Source organism: Pelobates fuscus, chromosome 1, assembly GCF_036172605.1.
Source record: "Pelobates fuscus isolate aPelFus1 chromosome 1, aPelFus1.pri, whole genome shotgun sequence".
Lineage (NCBI taxonomy): Eukaryota > Metazoa > Chordata > Amphibia > Anura > Pelobatidae > Pelobates > Pelobates fuscus.
In genome coordinates this window covers 490302831-490319094 of record NC_086317.1, presented here as the reverse complement: position 1 = coordinate 490319094, position 16264 = coordinate 490302831, and the positions used below count along the sequence as shown (strand labels likewise).

At 44.5% G+C, this 16264-nt stretch overlaps 1 protein-coding gene across 1 annotated transcript in view; it reads left to right on the top strand.

The window, feature by feature from the left end:
* The window catches only part of RHOG (ras homolog family member G), a 54125-nt gene extending 50286 nt beyond the window's left edge, over positions 1-3839 (top strand). Inside the window, exon 2 of the mRNA XM_063433125.1 lies at positions 3131-3839. Coding sequence (XP_063289195.1) covers positions 3159-3734 — 576 coding nt within the window. The 5' untranslated portion in view covers positions 3131-3158 and the 3' untranslated portion in view covers positions 3735-3839. The remainder of the gene's footprint in view (positions 1-3130) is intronic.
* The last annotated feature ends 12425 nt before the right edge of the window (positions 3840-16264 follow it).

Genomic DNA, 16264 nt, shown 5'->3' with positions numbered 1-16264 from the left:
AGTATTATTGCTGTGGAGCTCTGTTATACACTCAGACACATTACTGGGAGTATTATTGCTGTGGAGCTCTGTTATACACTCAGACACATTACTGGGAGTATTATTGCTGTGGAGCTCTGTTATACATGCAGACACATTACTTGGAGTATTATTGCTGTGGAGCTCTGTTATACACTCAGACACATTACTGGGAGTATTATTGCTGTGGAGCTCTGTTATACATGCAGACACATTACTGGGAGTATTATTGCTGTGGAGCTCTGTTATACACTCAGACACATTACTGGGAGTATTATTGCTGTGGGGCTCTGTTATACACTCACACACATTACTGGGAGTATTATTGCTGTGGAGCTCTGTTATACACGCAGACACATTACTTGGAGTATTATTGCTGTGGAGCTCTGTTATACATTCAGACACATTACTGGGAGTATTATTGCTGTGGAGCTCTGTTATACACTGAGACACATTACTGGGAGTATTATTGCTGTGGAGCTCTGTTATACACTCAGACACATTACTGGGAGTATTATTGCTGTGGAGCTCTGTTATACACTCAGACACATTACTGGGAGTATTATTGCTGTGGAGCTCTGTTATACACGCAGACACATTACTTGGAGTATTATTGCTGTGGAGCTCTGTTATACATTCAGACACATTACTGGGAGTATTATTGCTGTGGAGCTCTGTTATACACTCACACACATTACTGGGAGTATTATTGCTGTGGAGCTCTGTTATACACTCAGACACATTACTGGGAGTATTATTACTGTGGAGCTCTGTTATACACTCAGACACATTACTGGGAGTATTATTGCTGTGGAGCTCTGTTATACACTCAGACACATTACTGGGAGTATTATTGCTGTGGAGCTCTGTTATACACTCAGACACATCACTGGGAGTATTATTGCTGTGGAGCTCTGTTATACACAGACACATTACTGGGAGTATTATTGCTGTGGAGCTCTGTTATACACCCAGACACATTACTGGGAGTATTATTGCTGTGGAGCTCTGTTATACACTCAGACACATTACTGGGAGTATTATTGCTGTGGAGCTCTGTTATACACGCAGACACATTACTTGGAGTATTATTGCTGTGGAGCTCTGTTATACACTCAGACACATTACTGGGAGTATTATTGCCGTGGAGCTCTGTTATACACTCAGACACATTACTGGGAGTATTATTGCTGTGGAGCTCCGTTATACACTCAGACACAGTAACAATATAGAGCTCCTAGAAAAGAGGGACAGGGATTTGGGCCCAAATATGTGCCTCCTAAACAGCGACACTTGGGAGGTACAGATTTATGTATGGATGTTTATTTCTACCTAAGTAATCAGGCCACACCAGTGTCTGGTTGATGTTTGTGTCTACTTATATGTGAGTGTCTGTACTCATGAGTGCTCTTTTATATGTGAGTGTCTGTACTCATGAGTGCTCTTTTATATGTGAGTGTCTGTACTCATGAGTGCTCTTTTATATGTGAGTTCCTGTTTTATGTGAAAGCCTGCTTATATTCCTTATCTGCCTACATGGCAGTGTCTGGTAGTATATGTCCATTTATATCAGATTATACGTATATACATCCATTTATATTTGAAGGATCAATAATACGGGTTGGTTGACGACATTTGCTGATGCTGGGTGGGTGTGGGGGGCAGGTCATTTCCTAAAACGCGGCCGTCCTGGGTGTGTTATATAGGGATATGTATAGCACCATGACAGGGGAACAGATAGCAAGGAGGAAGCTCGATGTGCCTGGAAATGTGACTTTATACTAAAAAGAGGAACACTGAGGCCTGAGAGATTGGATCTCAGGGTAACTTCCCCTTTTGTGGTTTAGAGGAGGCCGTGACATGGATTTCTTCAGTCTTACTGGCATCATATTTTGGGAAAACCAATGTGATGAAAGCTGTTTTTTTTCTGGTGGGAGGTGGTTGGTGCTATGAGAATTGCTGGGAACTATACCACGATCCCTGACACCAGTATCCACAGCCCTCCAAGTGTGAACGTGTCCCTGGGTCACTATTAATCAATATAGAAAAACAAGGGGGGGGGGGGGAGAAATCCTTCCCCTTGAATAGATTGGAAGGAAAACAGGGGTCTTTAAAAAAAGGGGGGATATCCACTAAACACCTGAAAGATTGAATAAATAAACAATAAAAGAAAAGAAGCAAATAGAAAAACGAATTGCTCAGATCAGGAGTAGATATCAACACCATAAGGATACTAGATATGTGCCAAACATAGAGAAAACAGATAGATTGTAGCAGTATGGAATAACACTTTAAATGTGAGAAAATCTTTGCAACAGTTGCTGAAATGTCAGTGCCTCAATTCCTAAATAGCAAAAAATATTGGTATTAAAAACGGTTAAAAATGTAAATGTAATCAATAGTTCACAGATGGCATATAAAGAGGGGATCCTTCCTTTGGTGTCTTCCTCCCAGCAGCCTGGATACTCTGGAAATGCCGCCTCGTCAATGCCGGCTTCACAGGCAGCCTCCGAGTCCTTGTTGTTTGCAGCTTGTCCGGGAGATTCACCGCGTGCGTTCCACTTCACTCTCGTATGCGTTCCACCGTGATTGAATGAATAGATGCAGCCTTACGCGTTTCGTGACGTCCTGTCACTTCATCAGAGGAGATGCATCTATCTCGGACTGATGGATTTATATATCCATCGGCCGTGTTAACCTTCCTATGGTTAACCCTTTCCTTATTTAGCAGTTATTAACTCTTTCATGCCATATCACATATACAATTTCATCAGGAATCTGACTGAAACAACTATATCCGAATACACATATGGTAATTAACCCTTATACGTACAGTCAGATACTTCATTGAATAGAAGAAGTAAAAAATTATAACAATATATAATATAATTCAATTAGCTCTTCATGGACTCATTAAAGAAATATAGAATACAAAATGAAAACTCAGTATATATATATATATAAAAACTCAGTATTAATCAATGATTAACGCAGGAAATATCTCTGTTGAAATATTGGTTGCACTAGTTGAAAGAGATGTCCACATTCTGGAATAGATTAAGTTTCTTTAAATTTCTGTCCATGTTTTAATTTTGTTCTGTTTTTCCCCTAGGTTGCTGAAATAGGACATACGAAGCAGAATGCAGAGCATTAAATGTGTGGTGGTTGGTGATGGAGCTGTTGGAAAGACCTGCCTTCTCATCTGTTACACAACAAATGCATTTCCCAAGGAGTACATCCCAACTGTGTTTGACAACTACAGTGCCCAGAGCACCGTGGATGGAAGAACTGTTAGCTTAAACCTCTGGGACACAGCTGGCCAGGAGGAATATGACCGGTTAAGGACACTCTCCTATCCCCAGACTAATGTCTTCATAATCTGCTTCTCCATTGCTAGCCCACCATCGTACGAGAATGTAAAGCACAAATGGTACCCTGAGGTGGGCCATCACTGCCCTAACGTCCCTATTCTCTTGGTGGGTACGAAGAAGGATCTGAGAAACAACCCAGATGTCATCAAAAAACTGAAGGAGCAGAATCAGATGCCAATCACTGTTCAACAAGGAGTGAGTCTATCTAAGCAGATCCATGCGGTGAAATATATGGAATGCTCAGCGCTAAACCACGAAGGAATCAAAGAGGTCTTCTCAGAATCTGTGCGGGCTGTTCTCAACCCAAACCCAGTGAAAGAAAAAAAATCCTGCTTTATTTTGTGAAGTTCTTTGCTTGTCCTGAGTTATAAGCCACAAATAATTGTCTTTCTATGTCATTACTTTTTTTCACCGCAGCACTAGTGAAATCTGCAACCTTGTTTAAGCTGACGCCTCGTGTGGAAAATAAATTAGGAGTCGGGAGTCAGTACTTTTTAACCTGCCATTCCTGTTCTGTAGGTTATCCATAACCCATTAAGATCTACAATGGAAATGGACCCATCTGTAACAAACGAACAGGTTTATATGTTCGTTATCCTTCTCCCACACTCTATGTTCTACCTACTTTGGCTTTAAATGTCTTATGTATTTACCTCTCTAGAACTCCAAGAGTTTAATAGCAAAATGAGGTTAAATTAATTCTAGGGATGGAATCTGGCAGATTAATACACGTTCAGCTTTTTCACTTATGGTTCCAACACTGAGATATTGCCGCTTTTTCATACTAAGAAGAAGTGGATGAAACGTATTCCGCAAAATAAGACAATTTTACAAAATCTAGCTTATTGTCTAGTTTGCCGTTTTTTTTTAGGAATATTTAAGAACCTGAAATGGAAAACACTGGATCCACACAGGCATTTTTGTGGACTCACTTTGAGTTTTTTTCAATGACTTTTTAATTCAATATGTATCGGTGTTTAACGCCTTAAGGACATATGACATGTGTGACATGTCATGATTCCCTTTTGTTCCAGAAGTTTGGTCCTTAAGGGGTTAATGGACAATTACATGTCAAACATAGTGCGGAGAGTCTCATTACAATGAATAAAATGTCAGCTGAACAATGAGTGAGTGCAAAAAACGAGGCAGAAATTGGAGTTTCACTCACAACTAGCATTTTCTTTGAAACAGAACAAACAACCTTAAACTCACATTTCAAGTTCCAAATTGCTTTCAGTCTAAACAAATCGAAATACTTTAGATTTGTTTATCAGCTGCTTTGGTTTAGGTCCATCTGCTGTTGACTAGACAACTTTTAAAATGTGTTCGTTCCTTTTGGAATTTTGATCAATCTGTAAATGTCATGGTTTGGCAACATAACAGGACAAAACAATCCTAAATTCACGAGTGACTAAAGAGAGGTTAAAATGGTGAAATGTAACAAATACCGATGTGTCTTCAACTAATAGCGATCTTCTTGGAAGGATTTGAAGCCCAATGTTGGACTACTTATGGTATCCAGCTCGAAAAACCTTCTTAACAAACGGCTGACGCTGGACTTACATTAAGTGTGGTGTCTTCCAAGGTTCTCCTATGAATGCTGGACGACAAGGATACATCCATGTCAATGTTAATAGCCAGTTAATGATAAACATCTTTGCTTGTGTGTGTATTGTGAATGTGCTGATTGCTACAGTCCTACCCAGTAAAGGTCTTGGCCGTGTTACTCGCTAAAGTGCGATCTGTCTGAGTTTGAAAGTAAATTTCAGTGGAAAGGCTTCGTTATCCAAACTAGAAGGACTTTGAATTAATCTTGAATTTTCTTATTTTAGTGAATGGCCCTATAACTGTTTTCACCAGTTCCCAGAATGTCCAAACATCCAAAACATCAGTTGGTTCCAGAGCCAGGCATTTTATTTGTAAATCGGTTTTCCACTATTACTGATATTCCTGAGACGTTTCATTGTATGGTACTTGGCAAAGAAAAGGGATTTTAAAAAACAGAATCTTTTAACAAAAAAGCAAAAAAAAAACTAAGGAAAAACCCCGAACAAACACAAACCCGCTGTTCCTTTCATATACAGTATGTTTTATGAAAAATTCCTAGAATATTAAATAAATGAACAGTTTTAGCAGTGCTGTGCTGTGAAACCTGGAAAAGTGATTTGAAATAAATGCAGCCCATAGATTCGATTCCATTTCAGATAATGATGGGTGTAGAACAGCTATTTTACGCCTGTTGTCACAAAGTATAATTGTCTTTGTTTCTGTCTATTGTTGTTGGAACAGAATGACTCAAGGTTTTCCCATTGTAGTGTCTAGAGAAACCGTTTTAAGATCTTGATAAATACTGTTCTAGAACATGTTTGTCACTTCTAAAGTAGACTGTAATCTACCCCCTAGATACTCAAAACACCAATGTTATAAATTATCTGGACAACGGTTAAAGGTTTAATCCGACCACGTCAGTGTTTAAAAGTGGTCGTGGTGCCAGGAATCAAACGTTGCACATACTGGGTTTAACTCCTTGCTGCCAGCAAAGTCGCCTCCAGCAGCATCATTGGGTCTTCATTAGCTGGTCTAGAACTAGCGTTCCGGGCTGGCCAATGTCAATTCTGTACAGATTTTATTGCACAGAATGTCATTAATTGGTTGCAGAGTCTGGACGTACGTCACCAAAGCAGGAGGGAGCGTTGGAGCCTGGCAGGGACCCAGGTAAGAGGACAACCATTGTAAAACAGTTTGCCCCATTACTAGGAAATTAGTTCTCCTGGCATCATAACCATCCCAACTGCTGGAGTGCTGGACTAAGCCTTTAGGTCTGTTTGTTTCCAGCACACAGGAAGCAGAGACAGGTATTCAGTAAGCAAATCTACACCCCTTGATTTAAAGTCGCCATGAGGGACATGGGGGATGTGATGTGGTCTGACCTGTCTCCTTCTCTGCCCGTCATGGTTTGGGATCCCGGGGACGGCTACAAATCCTTTCAGTCTTGTTACGGTGCAGCCACCACCCAGTAACTCTGGGAGTGATTTCTTTATTAGTCATCACAAGGTTTCCTCCGCTTAACCCCAAAATAGAGCCAGTATAGTTTACTAAGCAAAGCATTGTTTTATTCATTGTGTCGTTTATATATTTTATATCTTCTGAGTATTATTTTCTTTGGCTTCTCACCACCAATGTTAGTTTTCTTTGATGTTTTTAATAAATACATGTGATATATAAAAGGACACATTGTGACAATTAGGTGTATTTATAACTAATACGTACCATAATGCTAAAGAAACTAAAATATACATTTGATAAACTAAAATATTTCTTTCTCAGCAGGTATAATTTGTTTTAGATAGAACGTGTAGTGGAAGTTGAAATGAATCTGTATGCATGTGGAAATGGATTGAAATTTTAAAAACCATAGTGATCCAGCAGAGAAGGCTGAGACCTGGGTCGAGGTTTGGTCTGCTCAGATGGGACGAACAGAGACAATGAATAGCCCAACACACAGTGTGTAATCCCAGAGAAAACAAAGAACATATTACTGACCCTTAGAATGGTCGGGCTTAATGTAGGACAGAAAAGAATCATCAGAGGACCACCAAAGTAGCCAATAGCTCACCTTTTAGCCTAGCCGAATCAAATGTACCAAGAAAACACAAGATAATATAAGTATCGCTAGAGGGAACTAAAGAAACCACGATAGGGCAGAGAACAAAGTAAAAGGCGCCTCTTTTGCTTTAAGACCACACCCCCAAAACAGAATGGCGGTGGTGCATATGCGTTGCGACATAAGAAGGGGCATGATTCCTGCGTCCAGCGTGGGACATCCGATCCGCCTGTGAGAGGATTCAGCATCGGGTGCTGGAGAGAGACCATGACACCTTCTAGAATACAATATCCAGGTATATTTCAGGCGTAGTGGCTTCAATATGGCAACTGGATATTCTTATTAAGAAACACGCTAAGTTAAGGATTAGAGATAGGAGCAAACTCTGTTGGCGTGTTTTGATCAGAATAGCACATCTGGCAATGTTTCAACTCTCAGCATTTCTTTGTCAAACTAAATGGTGGAAACGTTGCCAGGTCTAAATACTTTGTTGACCCGCGATGGCCATAGGCCGACAGGGGAGATCAAAGGATTTCCCAAGTCGACCCCTTTAGGGCTGGTGCTGCCTGGTCTCCGGCCCATAGAGGGAGTTCTGTGCGGTGGGGAGATCAAAGATCTCTTTTACCAGCCTGCAACTAGCAGAATGCAGGCCCTATGCACATGGTCTACACCTGTCAAGGGGTGTAGACCAGATGCTTCTTCCACTGGACCACCAGGAAAATAATTCCTTCCCAGCATCCTCTCCTGCCAAGGATCAAGGTAAGAAAGAGGGATGGGGAGTATGTAAGTTTTTGTTTTGTTTTTTGCCCCATGTCCCCCTCCCTCACACAGCAGTCCTCTTTTACACCCTGCAGCACCTGTCTTCCCCTCTCACCCTGCAATCACTGTCCCCCTCTGACCCTGCATTCCCTGCCCCCCTCTGACCCTGCATCCCCTGCCCCCTCTCACCCTGCATCCCCTGCCCCCCTCTCACCCTGCATCCCCTGCCCCCTCTCACACCATGCAGCCCCATGTCCCCCTCTCACACCATGCAGCCCCATGTCCCCTTCTCACACCATGCAGCACCATGTCCCCTCTCACACGATGCAGCACCATGTCCCCTCTCACACCCTGCGGCCTCATGTCCCCTCTCACACCATGCAGCCCCATGTCCCCTCTCACACTCTAGATCAGGTGTCCTCAAACTGTGGCCCTCCAGATGTTGCTGAACTACAACTCCCATGATTCTTTGAAGCCAGAGAATCATGGGAGTTGTAGTTCAGCTAAATCTGGAGGACCACAGTTTGAGGACTCCTGCTCTAGATCTCACACAACATCCCCTATTGTCTCCCCCTCACACACACATTGCCTTTCAGCCCCACGCTACACGTGGACTGCCCTGAGGGGTATTCAACAAATGTGGCCACTTTGGAGAGGCATGAAAGTCATTGCTGATGACACAACATGCACCCACTTGGGCCACACCCCTCCGAGGGATGCTCTGCCTTTAAATGCCCGGGCTGAATTTTTGTCCCAGTCCGGCCCTGCACATAACCCACAGTGAAATTCAGTAACCCACAGTGAAAATAAGTCCGATAACCGTTCACCGGCCCACTCCACCGTCTAGATACCACTTCAGTCGAAGAGATCTCTCGCTGTTTGTATTGTGTTTCACTGCCCCCTCCACCAGATTATCACATATGCACCCCGTGTGGTCTTTTAGTTGTAATACGCTGCAGAATAAAAATATATATTGAGACATTAGGGGACATATGGGGACACTGAGACACTAGGGGACACATGGGGACACTGAGACATTAGGGGACATATGGGGACACTGAGACACTAGGGGACACAGACACTAGGGGACACATGGGGACATAGACACTAGGGGACACTGAGACACTAGGACACAGACACTGGGAGACCTGGGAACACTGAGGAACTTGGGGACACTGGAAAACATGGGGACACTGAGACACTAGGGGACACTGAGACACTGTATAGCTTGGTGGAAAGACGAGACAGGGGGGATATGATAGAAACATTTAAATACATAAAGGGAATCAACACAGTAAAGGAGGAGACTATATTTAAAAGAAGAAAGACTACCACAACAAGAGGACATAGTCTTAAATTAGAGGGACAAAAGTTTAAAAATAATATCAGGAAGTATTACTTTACTGAGAGGGTAGTGGATGCATGGAATAGCCTTCCAGCTGAAGTGGTAGAGGTTAACACAGTAAAGGAGTTTAAGCATGCGTGGGATAGGCATAAGGCTATCCTAACTATAAGATAATGCCAGGGACTAATGAAAGTATTTAGAAAACTGGGCAGACTAGCTGGGCCGAATGGTTCTTATCTGCCGTCACATTCTATGTTTCTATGAGACACTAGGACACATGGGGACACAGACACGGGGAGACCTGGGGACACTGAGACACTTGAGGACACTGGAAAACATGGGGATGCTGAGACACATGGGGATGCTGTGAGACATAGTGACATTGGGAGACATTGGGACACAGAGACACTATGTTCCCATGTCCCCCAGCCAGTGTCCCTATTGTCTCAGTGTCCCCAAGTCTCCCAGTGTCTGTGTCCCATGTCTCTCAGTGTGCCTAGTGTCCCTATATGTCCCAGTGTCCCCATGTCTATGTCCCCATGTCTCCCCAAGTGTCTGTCTCCCAGCCAGTGTCCCCTAGTCTCCCAGTGTCCCCTAGTGTCTTAGTGTCCCCAAATGTTTCAGTGTCCCCATGTCTCCCAGTGTCTGTGTTCCTAGTGTCTCAGTGTGCCTGGTGTCCCCATGTCTCCCAGTGTCCCTATATGTCCCAGTGTCCCCATGTCTATGTCCACAACTGTCCCCATGTCTCCCAGTGTCCCCAAGTGTCTGTCTCCCAGCCAGTGTCCCCTAGTCTCCCAGTGTCTGTGTTCCCATGTCTTAGTGTCCCCAAATGTTTCAGTGTCCCCGTTTCTCCCAGTTTCCCTAAATATCTGTGTCGCCATGTCTCCCAGTGTCACCGGGTCTCTTAGTGTCCCCATGTCTCTCAGTGTCCCCAGTATCCTAGTGACATGGGGACACACTGAGACATTAGGACACTGGGAGAAATGGGGACACAGACACTGGGAGACTAGGGGACTGGGCAACATGGGGACACTGACACTGTGATACATAGAGACACTGAAACACTGGGTGACTTGCGAGACTGAGACACTGGGAGACAGGGAGACACTGGGAGCAATCCATCTATACAGCAGAATCAAACTGTGAGTAGTTTGTTGGTGATTTTACTGGATTTTCTCTGATGTCACTCCTTGTGCTTTACATCATGTGATGTCACGCATAACTAATTAATTATACAAATGATTAAGGCTGGTATTTTTTTCCAAGAAAGGTGGCAACCTTAACTACTCTTCACATACTCTTGCTTAACCCCTTAAGGACCACACTTCTGGAATAAAAGGGAATCATGACATGTCACACGTCATGTGTCCTTTAGGGGTTAAATGAGCACTATAGGGTCAGGAACACAATCATGTATTTCTGACCCTATTATGTTAAAACCACCACCCTGGCCCCTTCTTGCCTCCCTAAATATAGTAAAATATTACTTGTATTCAAGTCTGCAGCTGCTGGCTCAGAAGGGGTGGTCTGAGCAAATTACAATACTTCCCCATAGAATTGGCTGAGACTGTCAACTAGGCAGATCAGGGGCAGAGCCAGCACAAGTCCAACATAGCCCTGGCCAATCAGCATCTCCTCATAAAGATAAATTGAATCAATGCATCTCTATGAGGAAAGTTCAGTGTCTGCATGCAGAGGGTGGAGACACTGAATGGCAGTGCTGCACACTAGGCAGTACTGCCCCAGGAAGCACCTCTAGCAGCCATATAAGGATCGGCCAGTGGAAACAAATTTGCAATAAGCTGTAGTTGTTGTGGTGACTATAGTGTCCCTTTAAGTTTGGAAGCTTAAGAGTGATGTATGGGAACAAAACTTGTGTGGACTGGCTGACATTAAAATTACATTAAAACACTGTGGCATGTCCCCTTTCTTCTACACTCACTACATACACCTTCTCTCTGTCTCAGACTATATACCAGGAACTTCTGCCTGCTAGTAAGAAGGTAAGGAGACAAGTGGACCAGCGAGGGCTAGGGGACAGTCCTTAGAAAGCATGGAGTGAGCGCATCATTAGACGCATTTATGTCAAGCTCAGGGTGCTGCCTGCATAGTATGCCCTTAATTGGACAGCCTGCAGGATGGACGGGCAGCCTGACATGCATTCATGCCAGGCTGACCTTCCAATTCTTTGGACAGACATGCCCCCTTTTTGGGCATGTTCACCCCTTTTGGCAGGTCTTGTCACGTGATTTGCGCCAGTGGCCCACCCTTTTACCCCGCCCATTGACTTCCTGCTTCACTGGACACTGCTGTTAGGGGTTATAGATTTACTTGAAAGATGAAAGCATTAATTAGAGAGAGATCAGCATAGGGTATGTGTTTTCTTATAGCTGCATCCTATGAGTTTCCCTCCAGCACCATCTCCATCAGATACATGACGCTTGGGAGGTATGATTGTTTTAGTGTTTTTGGCCGATAAGATTCTGTAAATAGGCCCATCATAATTGTCAGCACCAGGCCCACTGGGCTCTTAATCCGGCCCTGATGTGAAATACTCATAATAATAATATTTAATTTTAAATAGTTTTATATTTGTGTGATAGAGTTTGTAGCGTTTCACTTACAAGAGGATAAAACCCAGTTTAGGCGATAATCCCCTTTCCAGATGCACAGGCAGCTACTGCAAACACCATTCTCCCGACTGGAACCACACGAACACTGGAACAGCTGAACAAGAAAAGCAGACATCGGCTTACACTCTTGGCAGTCAGCATACAATCCCATTCCCCCAAAGACCGAGACGACACATCGCTTTGAGGGTTAAGCAAGAACTCTAGACTGGGACACCCAGTCTGGCTTTTATTTCCAACTCACACATACAGGCCACACCCAGGGGGAGGCATAAAAGAACCAATGACATAGATGTTACCTCCCACACATCCCCTCCCCTTAGTGTGACACATAATCCCATTATGCATACAGTGTAAAATATACTTTTACACAACTTTCATAACTTTAAAACCATACATCACATTCACATAAAAATACATATCCACAATCAATCCATTCAGGGGAACAACATATTAAAAAATGGCATGAATCCGACCAGGGGTTTAAAAGTTACTAAAAGTATCTTTTGGGCCCTGGCTTGCAGCATGGCACAATCTGGCTCAAACAGAAGTAAAACATCCCCACAATGCATCCCGGCTTCCTCCCTTCTGCCCTGGAGATAATTGGAGAAGTAATCCAATTATCTAGGACTAGAGTCAGACTCCATTAACCACATGGTTGCAAAAAGACAGTAAAAGACATAAAATTACATACTGATACATTTACCACATAAAACACACATTTCTACATATCCCCAGTTTAACTGAACACATAAATACCTACATAATATTTAAGACAGTATTACTGTGATATGTTACAAAGTCTTAAAGGGACATTAGTCCCAAAAGTCCCAATATGTCCATCGCTGATTTTAAAGGGCCAGTAGCAGCAATATAAATTATTACATGCCCAAATATAGTGTTTATAGAGCAATATGTCCATGGGCCGTAGTCGCAGGGCAGGAGGCTAGCAGCCAGGCCTCTCCAGTTCACAGTGGCGAAGCTGGTTTCGCCACATTTCTCCCCTTTGCCAATTAGACTAACAGGGTACCTGACTTTCTGCCGGTCAGTGCCCTGGTTAGTCCAGCAACCCACCCACGAAACAGAAATAACAGAGCAGCCCACCCACACTAACCGTTTACTACATCTGGGTGAGGAAGGATTTTGTCCAAGTTCTGGTGTTTCCCCACTGCTGGGTGGGAGACGGGTAGGCTGCCTTGGTGGGTTGCTGAGGGGGCAGAGACCAGCGGTACTCTGTCCTGTTGCCAGCACTACCACGGGAGTAGTCTGGTGGGCGCCTGGTTGCTGGAGACTGGCTGTCTCCCCTTTAGGTGCACAGCTCGACTGCCGGAGGGGGAGACCGACTGTCTCCCCTTTGGATCCATCACACTGAGGCTGGGGAACAGGACCGACCGTCCCTATCCCTTGTGCTGTAAGTGCAGAGACTACGGTCCCATCTGCACAGTTGTGGGGCTTAACATCTCCCCTTGGTGGGTTAGGTTGCCGTGGGAGAGAGGGTGTAACAAGTTCCCCTCTCTGGATGGCAAACTGCCGCTGGGGAGAAAGGATGGCACCTTCTGCTCCCTGGGGTACACACTGCCGCTGGGGAGGAAGGACGACACCATCAGCTCCCTGGGGTACACACTGCCGCTGGGGAGGAAGGATTGCACCTTCTGCTCCCTGAGGTACACACTGCCGCTGGGGAGGGAGGACGCTGCTCTCCTCTCCCTTCACCTCACACTGCCTTCCTGGCACATCACTTTGTTGCTGGGGGGCAGGAACAACAACCTCTGCCCCCTGTAACTCAGCCTGCCGCTGGGGAGGATGGACGACACCATCAGCTCCCGGAGACACACACTGCCGCTGGGGAGGAAGGACTGCACCTTCTGCTCCCTGGGGTACACACTGCCGCTGGGGAGGGAGGACGCTGCTCTCCTCTCCCTTCACTTCACACTGCCTTCTTGGCATATCACTTTGCTGCTGGGGGGCAGGAACAACAACCTCTGCCCCCTGTAACACAGCCTGCCGCTGGGGAGGAAGGACTGCACCTTCGGCTCCCTGGGTTACACACTGCCGCTGGGGAGGAAGGACGACACCTTCATCTCCCTGGGGTTGCTCACAGGACCAGTCTAGGAACTCTGCTACCTCGGGTACGGCTGGTTGCTGTTGGGCGGGAGGACCGGTTGTCTCTTCCCAGGCCTCATTGATGAGTCGCAGGTAATCCCCCTCCAGGTTCCATTCCTTGGTGACCAAATATCGTAGGTCTGCCTCGAGGTCCATAGCGCCAAAGAGACCCAGCATGTTCTCTCGGATGCCGTACAGGTCCCAAAAACGATAGTCGGTATCTTCCCCAAAGTCCTCGTCACCACTATTATCCCAAAATAGACCGGGGCCAGTGTATTCTCCGCCTTCTGGGAACTCATACTCTGCCATCCTGGGGACACACTGAGCCGCGTACCACTGTAGCGCCTGGTACGCGTTGTCGAGCGTCAGTTCTGCGTATACTAGAATCTCGAGTCTAGTCACCCACTTTCCTGTGGTCTGGTTTCTCAGGAGGGGCATCCGCTCTACCATTCTAGCCAGGATTTGCTGCCTTCTGCTGCGGCGCCGCTCCCCTCGTGAATACGGTACTTCTTCCATGGCTTTGTCCCACAATTCGGCTCTGGCCCTCTGTCTGTACATCAACCTGAGCTCCTCTGGGACTACTCCAGACCAGAGGCCTACGTAACTGGACATTTCATCCCGAAGCTTCTTCTCCATTTTCTGAGTTCCTTTGTAGATAGGGTCGCTGTACGGATACTAGCGTTGCCCTCAATTTGTAATCCAGAAATGGTGTTGTCTGTAGCTGTCCCTCTGGTTGTAGGAACGATCCCGCCGCTTGCCACCAATTGTAGCGGACCGTTTCACTTACAAGAGGATAAAACCCAGTTTAGGCGATAATCCCCTTTCCAGATGCACAGGCAGCTACTGCAAACACCATTCTCCCGACTGGAACCACACGAACACTGGAACAGCTGAACAAGAAAAGCAGACATCGGCTTACACTCTTGGCAGTCAGCATACAATCCCATTCCCCCAAAGACCGAGACGACACATCGCTTTGAGGGTTAAGCAAGACTCTCGACTGGGACACCCAGTCTGGCGTTTATTTCCAACTCACACATACAGGCCACACCCAGGGGGAGGCATAAAAGAACCAATGACATAGATGTTACCTCCCACACATCCCCTCCCCTTAGTGTGACACATAATCCCATTATGCATACAGTGTAAAATATACTTTTACACAACTTTCATAACTTTAAAACCATACATCACATTCACATAAAAATACATATCCACAATCAATCCATTCAGGGGAACAACATATTAAAAAATGGCATGAATCCGACCAGGGGTTTAAAAGTTACTAAAAGTATCTTTTGGGCCCTGGCTTGCAGCATGGCACAATCTGGCCCAAACAGAAGTAAAACATCCCCCACAATGCATCCCGGCTTCCTCCCTTCTGCCCTGGAGATAATTGGAGAAGTAATCCAATTATCTAGGACTAGAGTCAGACTCCATTAACCACATGGTTGCAAAAAGACAGTAAAAGACATAAAATTACATACTGATACATTTAACACATAAAACACACATTTCTACATATCCCCAGTTTAACTGAACACATAAATACCTACATAATATTTAAGACAGTATTACTGTGATATGTTACAAAGTCTTAAAGGGACATTAGTCCCAAAAGCCCCAATATGTCCATCGCTGATTTTAAAGGGCCAGTAGCAGCAATATAAATTATTACATGCCCAAATATAGTGTTTATAGAGCAATATGTCCATGGGCCGTAGTCGCAGGGCAGGAGGCTAGCAGCCAGGCCTCTCCAGTTCACAGTGGCGAAGCTGGTTTCGCCACAGAGTTCATCCCAGTTCACCTTAATACTGGCCGCAATGTGCTGTCCTTATGGTATTGAACAAGATGGTGCATTTAAAGGAACAGAGTATCATTAAAAATAAACATGTTTATGTTAATCTTAGTGTCCATTAGAATTAGATTATGAAACCCATGTAAAATCACTGTGATTTACCTTTAATCCAGTTGTTATTTCCCTTTAATCCAGTTGTTACCTTGAATCCAGTTGTTACCTTTTATGTAGCACGTGACAAATATAAACATTGATATTTCTTCCTTTGGCAGGGATTACATTTGTTAGAGCGCAGGGACAGGGTGTTTGCACCAAAATATCTCCCTTAATCTTAAAGTTGGTTTTAGAATTAATCTTAAAATGGGTATCATGACACCTTTCCCATGGTCTGTTTTGTCTCCGTTTTCCTTTTTGAAAAGTCCAAAGGGGTTTGGATATATATTTTTAATACTAAATGAATTTAAAGGTTCACTAAAGTCACCCAGCTGTGGTGTCCCTGCCATTTTTAGAAACTTCATTGTTTGCATTACGGGGTGTGGCAAACCTAGCCACTTCTGGACTATATTCATTACAGGTTGTTCGTAGGCTGACTGCATATTATGTATCGTTAAATGTATATGTGTTGTGTTATGGCCG